A 27,599-nucleotide genomic window follows, 5' to 3' on the forward strand; every position below is an offset into this window, starting at 1 on the left:
CTTACAGTTGTGCATCCCTGCTTTAAACAGCTTCAAAAACATGTATTATGCAAATTAGGTGATTGCGTAATTTGGCGACTTTTAGGACAACCAATAGCGACTCTCCTTACTGAGGCGTCGGCAACGCTGCATTCTTCACTCGCGGGGACGAGGCTGCTCGACGCCGGTGTAGAAGTGTTCGGTACAGGCGACCAACGCTGCTCAAAGTGTGGAACAGGAACACTTGCCGGTCAAGTCTTCATTTATAAGTAAACCATGAAGATTTGGACGTCTGAGCACGTTTTTAAGTGAGTGTTTCTTGATCTGCGGTGTGACGCGGTAATGCCACAGATAAGAGCGGCTAGTCAGAGCTAGCTTACAGCTAGTTAACAGATGTAGCTGTTCCGCTATAGACAACTGTTTGCTTTAAGACTTCATCTTATTCTAATTTCATTCTCCCACAAAAACAACTACAGAAATAAGTAGGGAGTAATTTAGCTAGCTATCAAGCAATAATTGACTGGAACCTAAAAACAACTTTTCGACCTTGGCTGCGGTTAGCTGGAGTTAGCTAGGCGGAGCTGCTGGGGAGGACACTGGTGAAGTCATAACTGGTGTGTTGAGGTTGTTGGTCGGTAACGGAGAGCAGGTGGTCGGTACACCGTGGTTAGCAGCCACAACCTCGCAGTATTTAGGCGGTTTAATATATTAACTAGAATTATTGTAACATGCGGGTCGAGCTCCCTAACTCCGGCCATGTAGTCGCTGGTGTATCGGTAGTTGGCTCGCTAGTTGCACATGTTAAATTAAAACTCAACGACAATGCAAGGATTTGTGTTTTTTGCCGTAAAGGGGTAGCTAGCTAACATTTGATGGCTTATATGTTGAAAGTGATTATATTTTTTGGAATTGTCTAATTCAGTAAAACTGCCTTTTTTCCAAGGGTGAATGTCAAATGTTAGCTCAACTACCATTTCCGCAACCCATTTGAACGTATATAGGTAGCATAGCTCAGTAGCCAACATTAGCTAGCTAAGTTAACCAGGTAAACTAACTTGTGGCTTCTATCGACAGTTGTTACGTATGATTGTAGTTGAACGTTAGACTCGACGCGCGTGCACACCGTCACGAGACCGGCGTCCAGTAGTTTGCGTATTGCTCAACTGTCTCGTGAGTATGTAACTTTTCCCCGCCTGCGTGAAGCACGTGCTCTTGAATTCCGCATCCTTTCAAATGAATGAAATGTCAAAGTGCCTTTTGTGCAGCGCACATTTTGTGCTAATTTCTTCTTGTGTACCTGAATTTAGTGGTTTTATTGTGCTCAAACTAAGCTGTATCAATGTTGTTCAAATTACGATTTGAATGAGTACTGTTATAGAAGAGCACAATATACAGGGTGGGCCATTTATATGGAGACCTAAAATAAAACGGGAATTGTTTGTGATATTAACTTCCTGTTTGTGGCACATTAGTATACGGGAGGGGGAAATCTCGAAGATGGGTGGTGACCATGGAGGCCATTTTGAAGTCGACAGTTTTGGAACCAACGTTAGTTTTTTCAACGGGAAGAGGGTCATGTGACACATCAAACTTATTGAGAATTGGGTTTTAACTCTTCACAGACTGTTAGCAACACCACAGAAGAAATGCTTGCACAGGCTTTCAGTATCTGTAGTTTCAGGTGCTGCACACCCCACATCTTCACAGCATAGACAATTGCCTTCAGATGACCCCAAAGATAAAGGTCTAAGGGGGTCAGATCGGGAGACCATGGGGGGCCATTGAACTGGCCCCGGACAAGCAATCCACTTTCCAGTAAACTGGTCGCCCATTATGGGTGTCTGGTCAGTGTGTGATGAGTGGGAGAAGAGGGTTGCATTGACAATCTAACACAATGGGCAACACTTTGAACACAGTCAGAAGTCAGAAACGTGTAAATAACTCATGAAAGAATAGTTACGTTAAAGCCAAGCACACCATTGTTTTTCTTGTGAAATTCTCAATAGGTTTGATGTCGCAAGACCCTTTTCCCATTGAAAAAACTAAAGTTGGATCCAATATGTTCGACTTCAAAATGGCCAACATGGTCACCAAACATTCCCTTTTTATTTAGTTGTATCCATATAAAAGGTCCACACTAGATGAGGCTGTTTTACTTTACCCGACCTACAAAGTTGTTAGACAATTATCTTTTTAAGTTGTTGACAATTAACAATCTAAAAAATCTTCACAGTAATTGTTTCTATTCAGTTCAAACTTATTTTCTTGACATTTGTTGACATTAAACTCCTCATTTTGTATTCCAAACTCATGGCAAAGGTGAGTTGTAAAATGGATCAAATATCCTTACAAGGCATTTAGAATCAGTAGATATGTCCTAAAACATGTGGCTGGACATGGCTGAGCCTTGTGTGTGTTTGAAATTTTCACTGCCGTAGTTCATGAAAGCTGTAAATACAAAAATGTTGGCTTTGTGATTTCATGTATTTCACCTTGCCAAACACAAACAGGCATTTGCTTTTCTTCATAGTCACCCATGGGAAACGGTGACTAAAGCAGCGATGCAGAAGTACCCAAACCCCATGAACCCTAGTGTTTTTGGTGTTGATGTGCTAAACCGTACTGTGGATCAGCAAGGTCGGCTTCACAGCAAACGTCTGCTTAGCACAGAATGGGGCCTCCCTTCTATTGTCAGATCGGTAAGAGCCTCTTGTTTTTTTGTCTTTTCTCTTTGTTGCTAAGTTATACCTGTAGTTTACATATAGAAAGCATGACTAAATGTCAAGATTTAATCTTGTGTATTAATGGCTAAATTAGAGACCATGTTAGCCTTATCTTTCATTAGACCACATATGTCAAAGTCAAGGCCCGCGGGCCGGATTATCTATTGATTTGATTATCTATGGCCCCCTGGATGATATTTAATTACTATTAGAACTGGCCCGCAGGCCACAGCCGCCCGCTGGTGTTTTTTGCACGCACAAACACTACATTCCCCACAATGCAACGGTAGCCCACAGTCACTGCAGCGCACCGCGTCGCGTGGCGAAAATGACGTAATCGCAGTGGCTCCGCCCGTGCACGAGTGTCGATTCGCGAGGTCATGCACCTCTCGAATTTTGTAATTTAAGCACTTGTACGTCACTTTAAAGGTCCATTTCAATATTACCCAGCACGTTAAACTTAATTAAGTTAAATATTTATACATGTACTCGAAATAATTCGCCTTTTATCATATTATTTAATGGTTGTTTATTTACAAAATGCCCAATCTTAACGTCTTCGCGTTCTCTCATGTTTCGTCCAGGGAATACAAGAGGCTCGTATTTGTTAACGTAATACAAGAGAACTGTTCAGTCAGATAGCTATTTGTTGTGAAACGAAGTCGTTACAATTTCAAGCATTTTCAAGTACTTTAGTCTAAATTCCAGCACTTTTCAAACCTGCAATACAAAGCAACATTAAAATTCGGAGTCACTTGCGAAAGTATAAACCTAAATCAGCAGTCAGAGCAGATATCAACGTTCAGCTATCCCCCTCCTCAAAAACTAAACGTAAGGTGGACACTGAGAACAGGGGGTTTCAAACCAGGTGGGAGGCAGAGTACATGTTCACGGAGGTAAAAGGTAAACCTGTGTGTCTTCTGTGTGGAGAAAGTTTGGCAGTAATGAAAGAATATAATCTAAGAAGGCACTATCAAACGTCTCAGAAACACACAAAGACAAGAAGTTACTGACAGAGCCATAACAAAATATTGCTTTATTCATTTAATGTACAGGACATGTGATTTTTCTTTGAAGGAAGTTTGCTTTTATCTGTTTGCCTGTTGAAAAATGTTTGATGACAAAAATTACAGATCCATAAGAAAATATTCCTTTATTCATTTAAGCATTAAATAATATACACTGTGTTAGGTCTTGGTTCAATAGGCTATGTGCAATCATTTCAATATGTTTTAATAAACATTGAACCAGTCCGGCCCTCGGCTTGTAGCAAATTTGGTTTTTTGGCCCTCTGTGTATTTGACTTTGACATCCCTGCATTAGACATTTATATTACTACTTTGTAACCCATTGTTACGCATTTTATGAACAAAAATAAAATTTGAGAGTCTGAGATAAATGCACTTTTACTTTTTTAAGTTACTAAAGTTGATTTGGTTCAATTAAAGATATTTTGGCTAGGTGACGCACCCAGTCCCATGTGTGTTAATAAATTGTACAAATAGGGTGACCTGCAATAGTCGCTGATTCCACTATAGTCAACTATACCCCTAGTCGACTATGAACGTCATAGTCGAATGTACCATTCTGTTACATGAAATGACTTTGATTTCGTTATATATAGCCTTTTGTCAAATAATCATCCTAATTTCTGTTAGTAAATATTTTTAAATGATGTGTGCGCATTAACAATAGGCATCTTCCTTACCACACATTAATAAATCACACCCTGCAGTTGTACAATCCAAATGAGCAGAGCTGAACACGCTACAAGATAGTCAGCATCAGCCGAGATTATAATGGCTACTAAAAACGTCAAAAGTGTGGGAGTATTTTGAAAAAGATGAGTCAAACAAAGTAAAGTGCAAGTTATGTCATCAACGTCTTTCATTTCACACGACAACCAACATGGCATACCATTTAAAACGCCTAAGGCGAAAAAAAAAAACAGTTTAGCCGTTTGTCGTTTCAGTCGGGTCGTCTCGTCGCGGTGCGTCTCGGCAAGTAGGCCTATAAACATTTTGTTTGCATTTAAACCCTGTTACTTGAACCTTTACTTATAAATTTTTGCTGTTGTGTAGCAATTTTTTAAAATATATTTTCAGGCAGGCACATTTTATTTAAAATATTTTTGACATTTTGCACAGTGCCTGTCTGACAGTTCGATATGCGCACTGACGGTGACTTTTTTTTGTTAATGTTCTCTAACGTTTCATAAAATAAAAGCTGAATAAAGCCATTTATTTAAGCCGTTTATTAATTTATCTGAGTGTTTTAGGTGGAAAAAAGTCCTGAATGAGAATGGGATTCCGTTTAAGGTGCTCTAGATAAATAAATTAAAAAACCAGATTCGACTATTAGTCGACTAAAGGGAAAATCTGACTAATCAGATTCGACTATGAAAATCCTTAGTTGAAGACAACTCTATTCTCAAACTTTATACGTTTTTTATTTTTAGTAGTACCAAGTAGTGCTGGGTGATGTTTTATGATAATTTTTTCCTTGATGACCATGATGATGCCCATGATAGAATTCAATAAACATGTGTTTCCATTTCCCGCCTTAAGTAGCACCGCCAATGGAAAGCAATCGGATGACATAGCATGCTATCAGGCTGCAGGCTGAATTGCTACAGTTGGTACAATAGCAAAACGCGCTGAAAATACTCAAAGCAAATTCATCAAAATGACATGTGCACTACATTTTAAGAAACATGCTGCAAATTCAGAAACACTGCAAAATCTGTCACAACGGAAGTATTTCTGGACAAATTATTTTACGTAGGGACACTGTTTTTAGCCATAAACAGTTATATAGTTGCTCATTACATTGATTGGAACTTAAGTAATAAAAGCTGCTACAATTAGAGATTTACTACTTACGTCACCTAGCTAGCTATTTTGATAGAAACTATGTTGTGTTAAATGGGCTTTTTATCAGCGTTTTTAAGCCTTAGTTTCTGTCTATATAACTAGCTAGCTACATTTAATAGAACATTTAGCTTACCTGTAGTAAAAAGTGAAGAGCGAGCTAAATGATACAATATGTCTCAAAACGATTCCACAAAATAGACTAAATATAACCTGGTAAGACGAAGGGAATAACACGAGGTTTTAAACTAGAAACGAGTTGTTCTACAGTATCTCATTACGCAGAACAGGACTGAATTAGTAAAGCTCTTTAAATGTAGATAGCTAGGTAATTGTCTGAACACAATATCAAAAACTTTGCACTGTATCACTACTCTGCAGGTTTTTATTTAGCCAGAAACCAGAGTTTAGCCAGAGTTGTTATAGTTGTGTTCACTTCTCACTTAAAGTATAAAGAAAATAGTGATGTGATTTATATCGATATAGACTGATATGGAAAAATATCAAGATTTTTGCCCATATCGCCCAGCCCTTGTACCAAACAATAAAAACGTGCTGTTCCACTCATTTGGCATCTAGCTGGCATTTGGTTTCAAATATTGACTGACTGCCATCATGTTCTCTGCTGTGTTGTAAATGATGCCAGAGGGTTTCGTAAAAGGCCTGATTCATCATGCTCATATGTTTAACGCTTGGTCTATGGTTTGTACATGCCAACCTACCACTTAGTCATGCCTCAATGAAATGATAATATACCTGTTTTGATATTCTGCTCAACGTCAATGGCAAGATATGTGACTTAAGATGATTTCAGTATGTGTTTTTATTCCACAGATAATTGGTAATGCAAGAACATGTACATATGTTCAAGAACACTCTGTTGTGGATCCCAAAGAGAAAACCTTAGAACTCCAGTCTACAAATGTAAGAACCACATTTGTTGTACCTACCAGAGAAAATAAACTATTTCATCAATTGTATCATCTATTGTTGCTACAAATATGTATAAAATAAACTTGGTTTAAAACAAATCACAACAAACGTACACCTTTGGCCCAAAAAAAAGCCAATGCTGCTTCTCAATATTGCTAATTTTGTATGTTTGGCCACTGACAAAAAAATTAACAATCTATAATTTTAATTGTAGGTTTATTTTAACAGAAAATATTGAAAAAAAAGTCCTGAAAATCACACTAGAAAATACATACATTGATTTGCATTTCATTAAGTGAAAAAGTATTTGAAGTCTTGTTTTGACCTAGCAAAGCAAGATTTGGTACTCTGTGGCAAAACCCTTTTTGGCAAGCATAGAGGTCAAGACGTTTGTTGTAGTTTACCAGGTTTGTTCACATCAGGAGGAATTTTGGTCCTCTTTGCAGAACATCTCTAAATCCTTAAGGTTTCGAGTATGTAGCTTGCCAACTCAAAGCTTCAGCTCCCTCCACAAGTTTTCTATGGGATTAAGATCTGGAGATCAATGTGCTTCTTCTTGAGCCACTCTTTTGTTGCCATGGCTGTATGTTTTGGGTCATTCTCATGCTGGAAGACGCATCCACGGCCCATTATCATTGTCCTTGAAGAGGGAAGGTGGTGTTAACTCAGGATTTTATGGTACATGTTTTGTCCATCCTCCTGTTGATGAGATGAAGGTGTCCTGTGTCCTTAGTAGAGAAACACACCCAAAGCAAGATTCCACTTCCATATTTGAAGGTGAAGATTATGTTCTTGGTCTTTGTCAGCATTTCCCTTCTTCAAAACAGTTGGTTCAGTTGGTGACAAAGCTAGATATTGGTCTAATCAGACCACTTGAATCATTCAGGTGTTCATTGGCAAATTTCAGACAGTCCTGCCATACATTAACAACCTTCTGTCATGTAGTTGTAGGTTGATTTTTCATCTTTGTCATGATCATTGATACCCCACAAGGTGAGGATCTTGCGTGGAGCCCCAAAATGAGGTCAGCTGATGGTCATTTTGTGTTTCTTCCATTTTCAACCAATTGCACCAACACTTGTCTCCTTCTCACCTGGCTTATTGTTTATGGTTTTGTAGACCATTCCAGCCTTGTCCAGGTCTACAATCTTGTCCTTGACATTAGACTGTTCTTTTGGTCTTGCCCATGGTGAAGAGGCTTGAGTTTGATCAATTCTGTGGCCAGGTGTCTTTAATGCAGGTGACGAGTTGAAATTATGAGAACCTAACCAGTCTGTGGCAGTCAGAACTCTAATTGGTTGGTAGGGGATCCATTTCATTATTTCACTCAATGAAATGCAAACCAATTTATGTATTTTCTGTACTTTCTTTTTGACATATCTCTCATTGTTAAAATAAACCATCGATAAATGTTGTAGAATGTTAATTTCTTTGTCGGGGGACAAACTTACAAAAAAAACGTACTTGGTCAAACTAAATTTCTTCCACTGTTTTTATTTTATGTAGATAAAAGTAGATGTGTGTGGGTGTTTCAAATTCACTGGTAGTGTACAAGTGGTTAATTTCAACAATTTTTATTAAAATAGAACTAATTGCCAAAAAAAACTGCAAAAGCTGTGAGCTGCAAAAGGCAGATTCCTTTTAAGAAGAACTAAAACAGTACAGTGTGGCTGTAGTTCACTTACTGACAGTATGTGATGTGGACATGATGGGTATATCATGCAATTATCAGTTGTTTTATACCAGATATTTCAAATCATGACACACACAACTTTAGTAGTTGTGGTGTTTAACAGTTCAGTGCTGTGTTAAAAGTTGTTAGGTAAAATTATAGTAAATAAAAGTAAATAAGTAAAATTGGATATTCACACTACTATTGTTTATTTAAAGTGTGAATGTAGAGTATTACGTTAAAACCGAGCCATAACGTCCTGTTTTGTATTATATATCATTTTGGGTATACCCATATGAAAAAACTTTACTCATATCGTGCTAAATATGTTTTATGTGCCATGTTCACAGATAACATTTACCAACATGGTGTCTGTGGATGAAAGACTTATCTACAGACCACATCCTGAAGACCCAGAAAGGTAAGCCCTGTATCGTATGTAGCCCTGTATCTATTGGCGCATTTCCACACGGGCCTGCTTGGCGCGGTACGTTTCGATTCGCGACGGTTTGTGAGTGTTTCCATTAGTACCAGATACAAGTTTGCCGATACCTTCAGGTACTTTTTTCGTACCTACTCGCTCGAGGTTCTAACTGTTCCAAAGCAGAAAACTTCTGTGACGTGGAAGAACCGCATGACACTGATTGGCCAGGGAGTGTCGTCACAAGAGAGCGACTCCTCCGCTATGTGGCTTTTAGTCCGGTGTGGCTTGTACAACATTTTCTGTAAAAAAGAAGACCTCCACTCCAGTCCCCAGGAGAATCCGTGTGGACACTGAACTCACGAGGTATTTGCAGGAGGAAGCCCTCGAGTCGCATTCGGATCCACTTACCTGGTGGCGTGAAAATCAAAATCGATTCCCTCTTCTGTCAAACATTGCCAGAAAATATATGACCGTTTGCGCATCGAAGCGTGTATTCAGCACGGCAGGCAACATTGCCACTTCGTTTAGATCGTCCTTTAAACCGGACAAAGTGAACATGTTGGTTTGTCTTGCAAGGAACATAAAGATGGAAAAATAAGATGATATTGATGGCATATCGACACTGCAGTGTTTCCATATCGATGCAAAATAATGATCCCGAAATTATTCCAAGAAAAAAAAATCAATACAGATGTAAGGGTGTTTCAAGAAAGATGGGAAAGCGAATACATATTTGTGCTTCAAGGAGTAAAACTGGTATGTCTTTTGTTATGAAGCGGTGGAGGTTGTCAAAAAGTACAATCTACGTCGTCCTTTTGAGACCACACACAAAGCTAAGTATGCCAAAATTAGGTATTAAGAAAAACGACTAATTGCCAAAGAATTAAAAGGCAAACTGCGATCGCAACAGATTGTAATCACGACCACAAACAATGCGGCAGTAAAAGCAGCTTTGTTGTGGCTGAATAAATCGCTGAATAAGTATTTTTCAGAGGGAGCGTTTTTGAAGCACAATTTCAACTTTCAGTTATTTGATATTTAAAGTTTTGAACAAAGTAAATGTCATGCATGAAAATCTGTTACCTTTCGGCGAAATTCGCCGTTTTGAAGTTGAAAAGGGTGACCTACACGAATCGTGTAGATCCCAGGACTTTTTATGTTGGGGGGGAGGGGTATTATATAATATCATATAGACTTAATAAGCAAACAGAGCACTTCCGAAATCGGCAATTTCAATGACACAGTGGCCAGCAATGTCCGCCCAGATCCAATCATAGAGGCCAAATTGCGTTTCAATCATACGAACGTTCTTCATTCATGTTGTGAAGCAGGACCGAGTGCTATCTACACCGGGGACAAGGCAGAAGAGCGTACATTTACCACTACATTTACCAGATCGTACATTTAAATATATATGTAATATTTGTAACCTGAATAAGCAATAAATTCAGAGTTATTTAACATTAAGAAGTAGTTACATTCGTGGGCAACAATTATGCTGACGTGGCCCATGGTGAAAGTTTGACACCCCTGTTGTATACAAATCTCCAAAAATTCTAGACCACATATGTCAAAGTCAAGGCCCACCAGCCAGACCCGGCCTGCGAATTGATTATCTATGGCCCCCTGGATGATGTTTAATTACTATTAGAACCGGCCCGCAGGCCACAACCGCCCGCTAGTGTTTTTTGCACACACAAACACTACATTCCCCACAATGCAACGGTAGCCCACAGTCACTGCAGCGCGACGCGTCGTGAGGGTCCGTGCGGCGAAAATGACGTAATCGCAGTGGCTCCGCCCGTGCACGAGGGTCGATTTGCGAGGTCGTGCACCTCTTGAATTTTGTAACTTCGCGCGCGCCGCGCCTCATGTTTGCAAGGTTCATTCAAGCACTTGTACGTCACTTTAAAGGTCCTTTTCAATATTTCCCAGCACATTAAACTTAATTAAGTTAAATATTTATACATGTACTCGAAATAATTCGCTTTTTATCACATTATTTAATGGGTGTTTATTTACAAAACGCCCAAACTTAATGTCTTCGTGTTCTCTCATGTTTCGTCCTGGAATTACAAGAGGCTCGTATTTGTTAACGTAATAAAAGAGAACTGTTCAGTCAGATAGCTATTTGTTGTGAAACGAAGTAGTTACAATTTCAAGCATTTTCAAATACTTTAGCCTAAATTCCAGCACTTTTCAAACCTGCAACACAAAGCAACATTAAAATTCGGAGTCGCGCACCATGGTCACTCGCGAAAGTATAAACCTAAATCAGCAGTCAGAGCAGATATCAACGTTCAGCTATCCCCCTCCTCAAAAATGGCCAAACGTAAGGTGGACACTGAGAACAGGGGGTTTCAAGCCAGGTGGGAGGCAGAGTACATGTTCATGGAGGTAAAAGGTAAACCTATGTCTTAGGTCTTAGGTCTTGGTTCAATAGGCGATGTGCAATCATTTCAATATGTTTTAATAAACATTGAACCAGTCCAGCCCTTGGCTTGTAGCAAATTTGGTTTTTTGGCCCTCTGTGTATTTGATTTTGACATCCCTGTTCTAGACTAACTGCAGGTGGTTGAAGTCTAAAATGGTCACAAGCTTTAGAGTATCTTGTAATAAGTTCACCAATGGACTGTAACAAATATATCTTCTCAGATCAGCAAAAACTCTAGGGACTTGAAGGGTAAGTGAGGCACTTGAAATAGTTTTGATACTTTCCATGATTTACTGAAAGCATCAATGTGATGTAGAGTTGAATCTGACCAGTAACCAAGTTATAAATAAATAGGGCTAAGATGACAACCCACTTTTTCATAAAGTGTACAAGAATGCTGCAGCAGTAGAATATCTGGGTTATCTACAGATTACTCCCGATTTATCGAGTCATCAGATAAGAAATACTTTTGAGAGGAATAGTAAGAACATAAGAGAACAAAAAAAATGAGGGGTTTCTTAAAATGAACTAATTGGAAATATTTTTATAAAAATGTATTTATTGTTTGTTGCATACAATATATAAGACTAAACTGATTTTATGGCATTCATGTGCCTTATTGTTTTCTGGGTAAAAAAAATAATTCTGGAATGTACAAACATGGAAATAGAAAGGTGTTTGTGTGTGTAGCATGGATCTTTATTATATATCCATTCATTATATATAACAGTATTACTGTTATATAAAAGTACTAAACAATCTGATTTAACGATGCTAAATGCTTGTCGAACATAAAAGTAGGTGTTATATGAATGAAAAACACACAATTGTTTGGTTTACACAAATGAAAAATATAATTCAGGAAAAACGAAGTAATCTGCCACTTGATACTTTTCCTGATCTGTACTCACTCAGTGGGCCTCAACATTTTGTGTGAAAGCAGAACGCTTTTGAAGATGGAGATATCTCAGAACATAGAACTTGGAGCAATGTATTACTTTAGTCATTAATTTATTCAGTGTATCTTTAAAATAGAACTGTATGTAACTTATTCCAGCCCATTTATCCCAATGCCTACTGCTTAAATCCACATTTGTTTGGTGTATCCGTCAGTAAACATGATCAGAAATCGCTCACACAATTAAACTCCTTAGTTGTGCTTTGTATGTATGTACGTATATGTAGTACTTGGGCTGCTTTTGTTTTGCATTGTAATTCCATTTGGGTTTCATGTTGTGCTTTAAACATTACTGATTGTGTTTTGGTTGATGTCACAGGACTGTGCTGACCCAGGAGGCAATCATCTCTGTGAAGGGAGTCAGTTTGAGTAGCTACTTAGAAGGATTAATGGCAAGCAGTATCTCGACCAATGCAGGAAAGGTGGGACACTTGAAATGCAAGCTCTAGTCTTAGTTAAGTTGTATGCTAATGTGTATTAAAAATTTTCTTTACCCAAGACAAGTTATAGAAATTAGAGATGAACTTAATTTGAAATAGATGTGCATTGTTTTTCTCACCTGAAATGACCCAACTGAAATCTAAATAATTGGTCAAAAGTTAAATGTGTGAGTTTGTTTGCAAATGAGTATCACTTATTAATGATTAAAGATCAGCAGAAAAGACAGGAACATATATGCATGACCATTAAATGTCTTATTCATACACAAGTGTCAGTCATTCCACAATTCCCCAGTTTTTAGTAGTTATTTAAGCTTGGTTGCCATCATTTCTAATACAAACTGCTTATTGTTTGTCTACATGACTATAGGGCCGTGAAGCAATGGAGTGGGTTATTAGGCGCCTGAATGCTGAGATTGAAGAACTGGCGATTTCAGCAAGGGGCACTATACGGACACCAATGGCTGCAGCAGTTACAGAAAAATAACTTCCATGTATCTGCATTCCTTGTTGTTTCATTGGGGATTTCTTTAATGTATTTATTTCTTGCTTTGTCTCTCTCTTGCCATGCCTTTCAGCACCAGCATACAGTCTCCTTCTCTGTGACTGTGTTTTTCCATCTTTGAGGAAAAAGTATTCTCCCCCCCCCCCCCCCCTCATGTTGTAGCATCTATATTAGAAGCTCAGAGGGAACCTAAATCAAAGCAAGGGAGACTCTGGAGGCACTTGCTCTCAAACTTTCTACTTGTTTTAAAGCACTATCAGAGCATCAGACTTACTGTTTCTTACTCAACTTTACTGTATTACTTCTGAGGTATTGGGTGTGAAATCTCATCAAAGAGCTGAGAATTTTCATTCTTTTTATGAGCAGGAAAAAATATAACTTGGATTAAAACTTCATTTGAAAGCCACGAGCAACAAAGATTTACAATTATACAAGTTATTAATTGAATTTTTATACTTGCGCAGTACAGTGACTTGCATCAGTGAGTTGGATCCGTTTTCATATAATGCACTCCCTGGGTTGCAGGTCAGACATGTACTGTTAACATGGGTTGTGCTGTTTAGTGTAGCCTCACCAGCATAGTCACACTTGAATAATGTACTAGGGTTATCATAATATAGAACTGCGACATTATATAAATTCAGTGAAGAACAAACTAATTTTGTTTTACAATGCTATAATGTCTCATGCAAAGTTTTTTGAGGAATGCATTTGTACACTTGCAGTATTCAAGCCCTTATTATGTACAATACAATTTCATTTCATGATTGTTTGAAGGTGGGAGGCTGCATAATGCCATATTTTAGTAAAATGTACTATATACAATTTTTTAAAAAAGGAGGATGTGTTTATATCTATGAACATGGAGTTGGAAATATTTTGTTAATCTTTGAGATTCTGTTGTATAATTCTTGTTGGCATGGGAGAACGCACGATTTCTTCAGAACAAGAAAAGTGGCTTCTAACCATAGTCGTTTATTTCTCTATAAGGCCAAACAGATAGAGGTGACAGGAGGTATTAAGGAACATTGAATGGATGCTTGCTCATTGGTTAATCCAAAATGCCATCTATTTATTTATTTATTTATGGAGCGATAGCATTTGCTGTTTAGAACAATCATTTATTCAGGTTAGGTTGTTACACTAGGAGTGTGGGTGGTTTCTTAAAATGTAAAATCAAGTTTACAGTTTGTTCGAATCTGAATTTACCTCTTGGGTGAGAGACATTGCACTTGATGCTGACCTAATATATCGTATTTACTAATCACCAAGTATTTATGGTAATTAGCCATTTTATATGGAAAAATGGGTTGTCTTGGGGTTTTCATTGTAACAGTTTGAAGTCAATGTTGAGCTGTAATACTACCCAATGTATAATGAAGGTCTTGGATTTATGCAGTAAGTCTAGCTTGTGATGCATGTAGACCAGTCTATGTTGCCTCAAAGGACATTTTCACAACACAAGGATAATCATAGAATGGAAGAGTGAGCATAACACCGAACTTGTGCTCTTATAAAGAGCACTTTCTCATATAAAGTGATCTTAACGCTGCCATACTTTTGGGAAACAGGGACTTGGTCCTTTTGTTTCAGCTCTGGAAAACATGTATTTGTTGCTGTTTGTAGACATCCGTGAAATAAAATGTCAATATTGGAACTATACTGACATTTGTATCTTCTCTCAATAAATTGGTACATCACTAGTACAATTAGTGTTCAAACTATTGTCTTACTAGGAAGCATGCTCAAATTTAATCCCTTGATGCTGCTACACTGTGTCCTGTGCATCATACCCTAAAGACTTTTCACTAATTTATCACAGTCTGAGGACAAACATGGCATACAGATATACAATATGACACAAGTGCAATCAATAATTACAGTATGTAAATACCTAGAATAACCATCTACTCCACCAAGTATGATTTTATGATTTAAGATTTAACCATTTAAATGATTTAAGATGTCCACTTAAGATGATTCTCGCAAAGAAACAGCTTTTATGGCAAAAACAAAAGTAAAAAAAATTACTAACTACTTTATTTATCTCACATTAAAGTGTAACATACAGGTAAAACCAACCTAATAAGTTTATAGTTATTGTTCACATGGATTAATGGGTCACTGGCTAAGACTCCAACAATCCAGTCTGAGTATTTGTACATACAAGCATAGAATCAAATCACACACAAATCCAGGAGTCTTCACATCGGAACAAGGAGAAAGAGGAGCTTGTGTTTTCACCAGATTTTTTTACTTGTTTTTTTGAAATACCACTCCCTGTCAGCTGGGTATCCAATTTTCTTGGCATCAGTCAGAGCAGTAGTGATGGGATTTTCGGCTCTATTTTGAGATGCGGCTCTAACGGCTCTTCTTACTGTGGAGAGCCGGCTCTTTCGGCTCCCAAATGGCTCCCCATATATATTTTTTACATTATTAATTAATTAATAGCTTAAACCTAATTTTATAACATTTTGTTTCATTATTGACATTGTTAAGCACTTGTGATGAGTAAAAATGCTGCATAACAATGCTTTTTAAATAAAATTTTTATTATAACCAATTATTAAATTATCACAAAATAGCACCAAAAAGGAACGCAATACAGCTTGGCCAATTGTCTGCCTGTTTCCACAAAAAAAGTGGAGATAACATGTTTTTTTCAGTGTTTTCCCACCACGTTATTAACTGAAAGCTGCGTGTGATTGGTCAGATGTGTGGAGCACACGCTTGACATGCGGGCAGTGGAGACATTCTTTGCAGTGTTGTCCGAAATGATATGTGGTAGTATAAAGAAACACCCCTCAAAAACGGGAAGGAATTTACCTGACGAAAATTAATGTTGCATTGTGTTCCAGGTTTGAAAAGTGCTAAAGTAGTACTTGTACTTGAAAATGTAACTGTATTTTGTTTCACAACAAATAGCTGTCTGACTGAATCGATGTGATAAAAAAGCGAATAATTTCGAATAATTTCGAGTATATGTATAAATATTTAACTTAAGTTTAAGGTGCTGGGAAATATTGAAAATGGACCTTGAAAGTGACGTACAAGTGCTTGAATTCCACCTTGTAAAGGTGTATGAACCCGGCATACATAACTTTGTTCATTGCGCTGAAGAGGTGCACGACCTCGCTTCTCACGGGGGTCCTCACGCAGGGGCGGAGCCACCACGATTGCGTCATTTTCGGCGCCAAGGACTGACTGAAGAAATAAACTCTCCGCTCTCTACCACTGGCAGAAACAGAGTAATACGCGCAAGGAGAGGGAGAGATAGCGAGGCACCGAAGGACAAATAAACACGATGTTGGAAAAAACTGTGGCACTGTGGCACTTACAGAGCACAAGCGCAATACTGAAGGAAAAAGCGGCTCCCAAATAGGATCCTAAAACGGCTCCCATTGTGGAGCCGGTTCCAATCGTTCACTTCAAAGAGCCGGCTCTTAGACCCGGATCGTTCGCGAACGACCCATCACTACAGAGCAGTCTTTAGGAGAATGAAAGAAAATGGCATTTCAGTCAGGACACTGTAAGTATACTGTATATGTCAAGTCAAATTTATTTATATAGCGCTTTTCACAACACAGGTTGTCACAAAGCAGCTTTACAATTGTATGGGTCCAGATCCCTAATGAGCAAGACAAAAGTGACAGTGGCAAGGAAAAACTCCCTATGATGGTGGGGATTAGGAAGAAACCTCGGGAGGACCAAGACTCAAAAGGGAACCCATCCTCCAATGGGCGGCCCGCTGATAAGACACGGGAGAACATGGAAGTTGCACCTGGTTGGCAACATGAGCCCAATCCTGTAAAGGAATCATGCTAACTACCCTAGCAGTGTAGGCTACTGTTAGTGTGTTTAGATTGTTGGATTGTTGTGATAACGGTTCTGTGTAGAATGTGTGACTGCATTTGGACTATATGTGATAGATAAAAATTTAAGAATGTTTGGAAAAATGTCCTGTGTGGATGAAATGGAGCCATGTGATTCAGAAATTAATTGTCACAGTACAGCTCCTGACCCCTCCCTCTGGGCGTGTCTACATGTGTTACAGTACAGCTCCTGACCCCTCCCTCTGGGCGTGTCTACATGTGTTACAGTACAGCTCCTGACCTCCCTCTGGGCGTGTCTACATGTGTTAAAGTACAGCTCCTGACCCCTCCCTCTGGGCGTGTCTACATGTGTTACAGTACAGCTCCTGACCCCTCCCTCTGGGCATGTCTACATGTGTTACAGTACAGCTCCTGACCCCTCCCTCTGGGCGTGTCTACATGTGTTACAGTACAGCTCCTGACCCCTCCCTCTGGGCGTGTTACGTGCATCTATATTTGGTCCATGTCTGTGTCTTGTGGTGTGTTTATCTGTGTCACTCATGTTGTTTTCGCACCTGTCTCTTGTATCGTTATCATTATATGCAGCACTTATGTCTTGTTGTTAGTGTATTGTGCATTTTGTCGCCATTCTTTGTCAGTTTGTGTTGATTGTTTAACGATGCTTTCTACTCTGTATCCTTCTTCCTCACGCAAGTTACATAAATAAAGTATAAAGATCACTTTACAGGATATATCTGTTTTTTACCTTGAACTGTTTTATCCACAAAGTTGTCAAAATAGAAGTAGTGTGAAAAAAATAGTCCGTGTAGACAAACAGAAAGATAGACAGAGATATGGAAAGTAATGTTTTAACTAAGCTACCTCCATACTAATCACATAAGATAGGTAAGATTATTTATTATAATTATTATTTATTAATATTATTATTATAGTAGTCTTAGTAGTAGTAATAGTAGTATTAGTGGTAGTAAGAAGAAGTAAAAGAAGAAGGAGGGTAATGATGTAGATAATAAAGTAAAAAATGGCTTTATCACTCCACAATGTATCACTCTAAAATGTTGCTAAATCTATTTAGGTTCTTCATAAATTTGTGACAAACAAAATCCAGTCTGCAATCAAAGTTAAGTAAAATTTTAATCTTCCTGACTAGACTTGAAGGTTAAAAAAAAATGGGGTGGGGGGGACCTGAGGGATATTTCAAGAAGCGGGTTACCCAGACAGCACAGATACGTCGGCAAGACGTTTATGCGACGTTCACAGTTACGTCGTTAAAGCATCTGCGGTCGGTCGTTTGCTCACTGGCACGACGTCGCATAGACGTCGTTACCTGACGTTCAAACGACGTCCATCTGATCTCCGAACGACGTTCATCATCTGATGCTTTTAAGCTGTATTTACGATGTTTATGCGACGCTTACAGCTTCATCGTTAAAGCGTCTATACATCGTCTTACCAACGTCGTTTTTGGATCAAGCCATGCGAGTCCGTTATTCCGTCGAGCGTTTTCATGTTTTGTTCTTTTAAAGATCTTCACGCGAGCAGCAGTAGCCTATTTATTCTTGTTCTGCATATAATCCCAGGTAGACAACTAGCTAGATAACGAAATAGTTGTTTGTGGAGTTTAATTCCTATTTCCTGTTATTCAGATTTTGCCTTTAAAAGATGTAAAGAGACAGCCAGTTTAAAATATGTAAAGAGACAGCCAGTTTACAATTTTGAAAAGTTGTATTAACTAATTCACATGCACAAACAAAAACTTAACAAATTCTAAAGTGTACATAAAATATTATTTTGAAAAGTTGTATTTTAGAACCAATTCACATGCATAAACAATTACTAAAAAATGATAAAATGTAAATCACATTATTATTATTCAAAATAATCATCTTTCGGCAATTGCGTGTCAGTCTGTCCATGACAATTGCAAACAGTCCTCATCCTTTAACTTCCACCACCTGATCTTAGGTGGCGCTCTCACTCTCCTCTTCTTCACCTCTAAAACCATCCTACATATCACCATCCTATGCTGTTTAGCTACACTCTCCCCTGGTAACACCTTGCAATCACTAACCTCTCTCAGGTTTTGTCTCCTAGAGGATATAGTCGACCTGTGTGCATCTTCCCCCACTCTTATATGTTACCCTGTGCTCTTCCTTTTTCTTAAAGTAAGTGTTAACTACAGCCATCTTTATCTTTATCCTCTTAGCAAAATCTACCACCATTTGTCCTTCCGTATTCCTTTCTTTAACAGCATATAATAAAAGTGTTGTCATTGTTTAACTATGATATTGTAAATCATTTTCTCAGTGCTGTAACAAAAACGGAACTGTCCATGTATGAACACGAAGGGCTTAAATCGACTTGATCACGTTGATTCAGCGTGGTCTTCCGCGATGAAGTCTGTCAGGCGCCAGACGAAGCCAGTCTTTCATCGACTTTTCTGCATCAGCTTCACATGGGTGGGACAGCTGAGGATTTCTCATCGCAGATGCTGTAAGTACAACATTGCTTAATTAGAAAATTACTTGTATGTTTTAGTTTCTAAGATAATTTTGGGCCTAAGGATGAGCCTGTTGCTAATAAGCCATTTAGGCACTATTGCTAAGAAGTGCTAATGAAAAGCTGTGTACATGAAGTTTAGTGGCTGTTCAGATACAGAAACTCTATGGCTTGTGGGTGTGGAAAAATGAATGGGATGGAAAGAGGGATGAAAACACAACAGATGAGTGCAGGTACTAATTAGTATGCCTGTGGTTTAGAGCAATACGGCACTATGGATATTATACTTTGAATAGATTTTTCCAATGACTGCTTTTCAATTTGGCACTAATTTCTCTTCATATTAGAAGGCAAGCATTTCTAATTAAATGTATGTGCGTCTTAAGATTTAAGAGTGACACTGAATTGTTTCATGTAATATGCATTGCAAATCATTTCTGAGATATGCCATCTTAAAATTTCTTAAAAAGTCAGTTATTTTACTCAGTGGTGTCCAGTTCTATCCAGAAAGGGGCACTTTGGCTGCAGAAGCACGCATGATAATTTTTTAAAAACTGATACCAACGTGAAGCCTTTGTGGATAAGATTATTCACCCCTGTTGTGACTATACACATCAAAACTAAGGATCACCAACCAAGACGGTAAATGTCAATTATAAAACAAAGCTATTGGTGATTTGTTTTTATGGTACTATATTTGTCATGTTTGGTATACTATATGGTCTTATTTTGATACTTACATACTACAAGTTCCTTGATGCGAGTGTGCCCAATTCCTTTTATTCTCCTCTGCCACACCAGTTCCCTAACCACCAGGCCCTGACTGCCCCCATCTAATGACAGCTTTGACATCTGTAGACAGACAGACAGATAAATAAAAACCAGGGACCGAATTCATAAAAGGTTTTTAAAATTTACAAAGGTATGAGTACAAACATTAAGGAGTTCATAATAATGTTCCTTAAATCAACCCTCAGGATGGATGGATATATCGTTCTTAATTTTGTACTCGAAAGAAAAGATAATTACTTTGTTCCTAAATAAATGTTTATCTTTTACAAGATGTTTACAAAATGTGTACTCTGTGCGAGTTTGTTAAAATGGTATATTTCAGTACTGACCTTTTTTTTTTGTGTCACTATTGGTCAAATCATGTTCTAGACGCACGAAATCCTCTGCACACTGGAGGGGGAGTATGTTTTCTTCCAGATCTTCTTCCAGTGGTGTTGGAAGATTTCTGCTCCTCTCTCCTGCCATTGCCTGAACAACTGCAGTTAAATGCTGCAGTTGCAGCTGCACCTTACCAGTAGCCTCAAGGATGCATCAATCAGTGGCTGTGACATATATAACATACACAACAATAACATTTAAATGAATATTCAAAAAGGTTTGCATTCACATTATTATATACATGGATATATTTAATTTGAGCAAGGATGTTTAGTGAAATTGAGTTTGTTTGGAATTAAATTTTTGAAAACATACGAGTGCACTGGGAGGGTATTAAACGTCCTGAGGCGCGAGCTCTTGATGCTAAAAAAGTAGTAAAAACATGCAGTAATTAGAGTCAATGCAATGGACAAAAATAAGGATAAAATAAGGACATTGTCTTAAACTGCTGTGCCCAACAACAAATATTTAATATGAAGACCCAGTGTATGTGTAATATTGCACTGCTTAGAGTAAACATTTTAAACTTTCAGTATGTGTCCTACCATGAGGTGGAGATGTGAGACCAATCGGAGGACTCCTATTGTGGCTGTGGCGCTGTGGAAAGAATATGTCTTTGGTAAGTACATGTGTGTTCATATGTGTTTGTAATTTCTTTATAAAGGTACACTGCAGATACTGTCTGCATTTTAGGGAACAAGCTAAGTTTACATGGAGTATCTGTTTTACTGTACCCTATAACCTTACTTTGATAGGAGGACATTGTTCTAAAATCCACATTCTGACTGTGTAGTGGCGGGTTTGATGCTGGGGGGGAAACATTGACACAATAGGTTTAATCAGACTTAATTGATCAGATTTTAATGACAGTTTAGATCAGCAGTGCTTTCTTACTTTGAAAAGTATCCATTAGAATATGACCACTGAGTGGTGTCAGCAGAGCAAAGTGTAATGTTCACAATAAGTGTGTTTTTAGCATCATGAATACTATTATAACAATGCTGCAATACGTGACTCCCTCTGGGATTAATAAAGTAATCTATTTATGTTTCTAAATGGGTTGAAATGTGGTGTTGTATTAATTTAGTAGGTATAATGTGGAAGTATGCAGGTTTTCTTTGTTTTACACTTTTCCCCCTCATTTTCAGAAGTGTCGACTGGATTCCTGGCCCCTATTCTGTGTGCGAGTAGTTCTGCTAGGAGATTTATTGAATGTTAACATTGCTGATATATTTCTTTTAGCGTTGTTTAGTGAAATCCCTGAAGTTAACCTCCATCCAATGCTGCCTTACTCTGGGTAGACTTAGGGCTGTGAATACATAAATGGCATATGAATATAAATACATTTAAGTCATTCTTTTTTGTATTTCAATGCAGGTATGATCAGGTACCTACAAGTGTTTGGAGGGTTTACTGGTTTCCCCTTGGCTGTAAGCTGTGGTTTTGATATTGGAGCTAAGAAGAGGTAAGGACATTAGTCCTATACTATCGTCATTACATTAGCTGCCTGTTAGATTCCGTATTAACTATAAAATACTTTTATTAACATATAAAACACTGCATGGCTTAGCTCCAGAGTATCTTAGTGAACTTATTGATCATTACAACACAGCACGTTCACTTCGTTCACAGGACGCAGGGTTATTAACTGTTCCTAGGATCAAAAAGATCACAGCAGGTGGAAGAGCCTTTTCTTTTAAAGCTCCACAACTGTGGAATAATCTTCCTGCCTTTATGCGGGACTCAGACACAGTCTCAATGTTTAAAACTCGACTAAAGACTTATCTGTTTAGTTTGGCCTTTGAATAATCTGTTACATATTTACCACATCATTTATCTTTCTTCTCCGAGGTTCACCTGGGGAGTAACACTGCAGTCGGAGACTACAATACCATTATCATCACTCCGACACGGAATGAAAACCTGGCGTTCATCACAAGACATTTACATTGACAATATCAACACCCAGAACTTTTATTCTAGTTACCTTATACTTAGCCTGATTATGTGATTTGTTTGTGACTTGTGTATTCGTCTGTATAATTTGTTTTTGTGTAATTTGTGTGTTAACGGGCCGCCCAATGGAGGATGGGTTCCCTTTTGAGTCTTGGTCTTCCCAAGGTTTCTTCCTATTCCCCACCATCTAGGGAGTTTTTCCTTGCCACTGTCGCCTTTGGCTTGCTCATTAGGGATTTGGACCCATAGTATTGTTAACCTTGTAAATCCTGTAAAGCGCTTTGTGACAACTTGTGTTGTGAAAAGTGCTATACAAATATATTTGATTTGATTTAGTAAGGGACAGTGCATTTTAATTATGTATGTATATATTATTTGGAGTTTAATATATTTGTAGAGAACATTCTGTACATCAGGGTTTCTCAATCCTGCTCCTACACAATATTTGGGTGTTTTTGTGCTTACTGTGTACTTGTGGTGGTGGTGGCCGAGGTAATTTGCTCTTGGGCCTCTTTGCTTTGGTTGAGACTCTTCATCTGACCACCAACATGGTCTCTTTTTTGATCTGCAAGTAAGTTATAGTTGAAGTCATCTAAATCACAATATATACTTATGTCTAGATTACCTCAGTGGAAGATGAATGTACCTTGATTTAGGTCCGTTTTCTCCATCGGAAATAAGGTCGGATGTGTCACATGATGTCTTCCATTTCCTGTTGACATTGTCTAGTGCAGGGGTACTCAACTAAATTTGTCCGCGGTCCAATTTTGGCAGATAGCTGTCACCTGAGGTCCGGGGGGTGGCGAACGCAAGTTGTTGAGCTGGGGTGGTGAACGTAACACTCGTGACGGAGTGTTTTTTTCAATAGCCCTGAAATAAATACTCCGGTTTAAAATTAATTCTCCCGTCAAAATGAATAAATATGGTTTTTTTGGGTCCGTATCCAGTTAATCAGGAATGAGATTGGGTCCGGACAGGACTGCGTTCGGGTCCGGATACGGACCGCGGTCCGCCAGTAGTGTAGTGTATCTAAAAAGTAAGGAAATAAGTTAGCCAACACTAGCGATTACACTCCCTTTCCCTTTTTTGTCATACTGATTTGTCTTTTAGTTACAAAGAAGCTAAGCTAAGGCGAACTAGCTAGCTAACCTAGGCTACAGCTAACGGACAAGCTGGTTTGAACTCGCGGTGTTGTCTCGCGCGATTGCCGTCAGGGCCGTTGTAGTAAAATGATGGTTAGCTTAGATGCTAACACTTTAACCGTAGGCCGTTGTAGTAAAATGGTTAGCTAAGATTTAACTTTCAGAGATAGTTAGATTCTTGGAAACAACCAGTTATTAAACATTACTTCATTATTTATTTTACCTCAGTAGAGTTATAACTACATAACCTACCTGTGTTTCCCTGAAGAAGTCCGTCTGTTGCTCACCCACAGGTACAGGACTGCTGGACGCTCATTGGTCCTTTCCATTATACGTCAACATTCTAGAACGTCATGGCGAGTGTATTGATCCCCAGTAATTTGCCAGGACAAATGTATTAGAGAAGGATGATTATACATTGCTTAACTGTATTGTCCTATATTAATGAAACTCAATCAACATGAAATGGTCTCAGCTGTGTAATTCTAAAGTGAATTTGACCTACCATCAACAGAGACTGAGTTACAAGGGGGTGCATTTTACGGCAGGTGCTTGGAAGCAACAAGGTAAATATACAGTGGTATTATAAATCACAATAAATCATACACATACTAGAAATCATCCCAAATGCATTTTTGAGAATAAGAGTGTGTATTGTCATAATTACACTAAAGGGCGTTCCTGCGAAAGACAGGCTGTAACGTGCAGCACTCTCCGTCATGCACGTCAGCAGGATCGTGGTGGTGTCTTGGCTTTGAACGTGAGTGTACAGTAGACTACAGCAGTTGTTGTAACATTATAATTTTAATTTAAAAGTTCACAAGAACTTTATCCGTTTTTACACTTGAACCCAAATTATGATGATGAAGGTCAAGTGGCATTTGTCAAGATCTTTTAGTTACTTGTATTAAAGATTTTGTTGTCCAACAGTCAACCTTATTATTTAGCAATGCAGGCTTATCATTTTGATCGATCTAAACTGTCCTTAGTTTGCGGAGTGCATATTAAAGGAAATGGCTGTCAACACCCAAACCACTCAAGAGGCAGTCAATGAGCTGAGGCTGGGCATTGCCATGACTCTCCTCCAGGAATCTGGCGTGTTGTCTTTGTGGTTGGTCACTGTAAATGGCATAAAATTTATGTCCTCTGAAATGCATGTTCTTTATTAAAATAATATACGTTTTATGCTAGTTAATTAGTACCACATCCTGTATGGACATATGTTTGACATGTAAAAATGAGGAAATGTATTAATACTTTCATCTCAGACAATCTGAGCAACCTGTGCCATTACTGTGGAATGGAGGATCATGATCAAACAAACTGGGTAAGCGCAGCAACACATCTAAATACATTGATCTGCATGTACTATTGTTGAGATATTAGTACTACAAATATGAGATATTAGGCTATTAGTCGTACATAATGTCATAATATAGCATTTTCTCAGGGATCCTTTAAATCCTACAAACTACGAATTATACTCATTTATAATTATGCTCAGTTATACTGTGAATTAGACCCATTTTCTCAAATTTCTGTCAGAGACCTTGGAACAGGCTGTCTTTTCTCAGTTTTATTAGTATCTTGAGAGGAACAAATTTCTTTAAGTCAACCATCTGTGGTACAGACCAGGGTATTCACCAGATATTGCTGTATTGTCAATAACAAAACCTCCCCACAAAGCCAGGAAAAGGTTGTCTTCTGTTCACATCCTACTAGATTGGTCTACTGTTTTTGATACTGTGAACTACTACATGTGAATTTCATCACTTTCTTGTGATGCTTGGTTCTCATCCTATCTTCAGGGTTTATCTGGTCATGTAGCCTGGGATGGCTCACACACAACCTCACCTTCAGGTGTCATTGCTGGAGCTCCTCATGAGTTTGATCTTTTCTCTTGAAATGCTAAATCAATACGAGCAACATCAGTAAGCTCTAGTCATCTTTACACTTGACTACTGTAACTCACATTTTGCTGGCTTCTAGAAAGCATTCAAAATACTGCAGCTCATATTGTTTGTCAACATGTGATTCTTGTTGAAAACACCATGCTGGCTTCCTGTTCAAGTAAGGAAGGTCTAATTCTCACATTTTCATTTTCAAAAGGCTCATCCTTTCACTGCTTTGCATCCAGGTTTCTACCTCTGGGCCCTTGTAATACACACTCTTATTCCTGATTGCCCTCCCGTTATGACCCGTGCCCGTGACTACGACTCTGTTTATGGAATCCCCTTGAATAAATCTCGCTCTTCTCAGCGTTTGTGTCCGCCTCCCTGCTCTGCGTCAAGCAGAATGTTACACTCACCTTTTAGGCAGTTTAATATGCTAACTCTGACATGCAAATGAGTGCAGTAAATTCTCAATCATTTATTTTGTAACATCTTTGCACTTAACTTATCAATAGAGCACTGCATCAAATCTTTGGACTAAAAATGTAAAGCATGATAGTAATTTCTACATTTTAGATGGGCACCATTCAGTTAGACCTGCTTTTCATTTGTTCCAGATATGCTGTGACAACTGTGAGAGATGGTACCACCATGACTGCGTCCAGAAGCCTCCAGTTGATAAAGATTATACATGTCCAGCTTGCAAATAAAATGCATTAATGGCTGGTTATTATTATGTATTATTATTGGTGATGTTTATTGTTTGTGATTTTAAATTATTGTTTTTGTTAAATTACTGTTGTTGCTGTTATTATTGTTGTAAATACTTGGCCTAACCTTGCACTGTTGGTGTTTTTTTTTTCTTTTGTAAACTTCTTGCTTTAGGTTCTGCTGTTATTTATTTAACTGTAAAATAAAAAATATTACCAATTATTTCTATTATTTCTATAAATGTGCAGTAGCTCTCACTTTTTGTTTGAATGTTGTTGATTCTAGCTCAAAATCATTGTAGCCATATAGACACAACCAACCATCTTTACAGATGCAACACCATAACTTTAAATTAAAATGTGCATGTCAGTTAGAATATACAGAAAAAATGTTATAATTATATATCAGTATTAAATATAACAGGATGCACTGCTGTCAGGCCTCATCAGTACATGATTTTTCTAACAGACTGAAACAAACACAGCACTCACATACAACACAGTATGTGTCGAACACAGGACATAACTATCCATGCCTTCATTGCAGCTGTTGTTGATGCTATCAATCAATCAAAACATTACTTAGCAAACTCTTTAATATGCCAACGTTTTGTAAAATCAAGGGCAAATAGTAACTGCCCACCCGTGGTAGATAGATCAGCACAGTAATTCCAATGACGCGCCCACCGAACTGCGACGAAACAGCAGGGCATGTTAGTTCTCAGCGCACCGCACTCACCGATAATCAGACGCCAAAAGAAGCGCCATACCCCGACGGTATTAAGCTGGTCCACCAAAGGAAGCCAGGCCCAACCACGATAACTTGCCACCGTTAGAGGTGCTGGGAAAACCGGATGACAGAAAGAAATCTGCCCCCATACCCCCGCTATTTATAATACCAGGATAAACCTACCCCGCGACTCACACGGCTCCACCGCAATTTACAATAGGGAGGGAGTGGGGTTGCCCCAAAAATCTCACTCTGCCACATCAGGATGGGAAACGTTGTTTTGACGTCGCAGCGATGCAACGGCGATGAATATGACGCTCCCGTTTTAAATCGTACATTAGATGTGCATACGATGTATATGCGACGTTCGAAAATGGAACGCGATGTTTTTACGATATACTGATGTAAATACGACGTCTCTGCGACGTACTTGTGCTGTCTGGGTTAAGTGAGAAAACCGGGTAAGTTAACTCAGAACTCATGGAAACTCGAGGTTTTCCGTTCCAGAAACCAAGCTTAAAGAGAACCTGAGTCAGTTGCTATAGCAACTTATGCCCTGAAGCTAACCTGCTCACTGGCAGGTTAACTTGGACCTGAACCAGAGTTACAAACACGTCATCATGACGTGTCCTTTCCTCGAGGATCATGTGGATACAGGGCCGGAGTGGGACACTTTTTCAGCCCGGGAGTTTTATGACCAAATCCGGCCCAAAATTATTTTTCCCTCCC

General features: G+C 38.5%; 1 protein-coding gene and 2 long non-coding RNA genes across 17 annotated transcripts; 2 read left to right on the top strand and 1 right to left on the bottom strand.

The window, feature by feature from the left end:
* The first annotated feature begins 122 nt into the window (after positions 1-122).
* prelid3b (PRELI domain containing 3) lies at positions 123-14,600 on the top strand. Its single transcript, XM_077013713.1, has 6 exons — positions 123-287; positions 2,510-2,678; positions 6,407-6,496; positions 8,528-8,598; positions 12,313-12,415; positions 12,804-14,600. Exons 1-6 carry the CDS (start codon positions 256-258, stop codon positions 12,918-12,920), a joined length of 582 nt encoding a protein of 193 aa, XP_076869828.1. The 5' UTR covers positions 123-255; the 3' UTR covers positions 12,921-14,600.
* Positions 14,601-18,799: 4,199 nt separating this feature from the next.
* LOC143521147 (uncharacterized) lies at positions 18,800-26,180 on the top strand. 11 transcript variants are annotated; one of them, XR_013132676.1, is made up of 12 exons: positions 19,125-19,264; positions 19,896-19,912; positions 20,072-20,192; positions 20,432-20,657; positions 20,974-21,059; positions 21,818-21,905; positions 22,292-24,104; positions 24,213-24,298; positions 24,528-24,659; positions 24,807-24,865; positions 25,347-25,469; positions 26,048-26,179. It is a non-coding gene; the product is annotated as an uncharacterized LOC143521147 (long non-coding RNA). The 11 variants fall into 11 exon arrangements; XR_013132672.1 differs by having other exon boundaries at positions 24,528-24,649; XR_013132670.1 differs by adding an exon at positions 18,800-18,936 and having other exon boundaries at positions 19,079-19,264; positions 24,528-25,469.
* On the bottom strand, positions 19,122-27,288 carry LOC143521145 (uncharacterized). 5 transcript variants are annotated; one of them, XR_013132666.1, is made up of 9 exons: positions 26,880-27,285; positions 23,791-23,881; positions 23,043-23,425; positions 21,188-22,961; positions 20,986-21,037; positions 20,756-20,803; positions 20,392-20,604; positions 20,011-20,122; positions 19,122-19,262 (listed from the first exon to the last, which is right to left on the bottom strand). It is a non-coding gene; the product is annotated as an uncharacterized LOC143521145 (long non-coding RNA). The 5 variants fall into 5 exon arrangements; XR_013132665.1 differs by having other exon boundaries at positions 23,043-23,881; positions 26,880-27,288; XR_013132664.1 differs by lacking the exon at positions 26,880-27,285 and adding an exon at positions 24,044-24,533 and having other exon boundaries at positions 23,043-23,881.
* Positions 27,289-27,599: the final 311 nt, after the last annotated feature.

The sequence above is a fragment of the Brachyhypopomus gauderio genome, chromosome 8 (genome assembly GCF_052324685.1).
Source record: "Brachyhypopomus gauderio isolate BG-103 chromosome 8, BGAUD_0.2, whole genome shotgun sequence".
Classification (NCBI taxonomy): domain Eukaryota; kingdom Metazoa; phylum Chordata; class Actinopteri; order Gymnotiformes; family Hypopomidae; genus Brachyhypopomus; species Brachyhypopomus gauderio.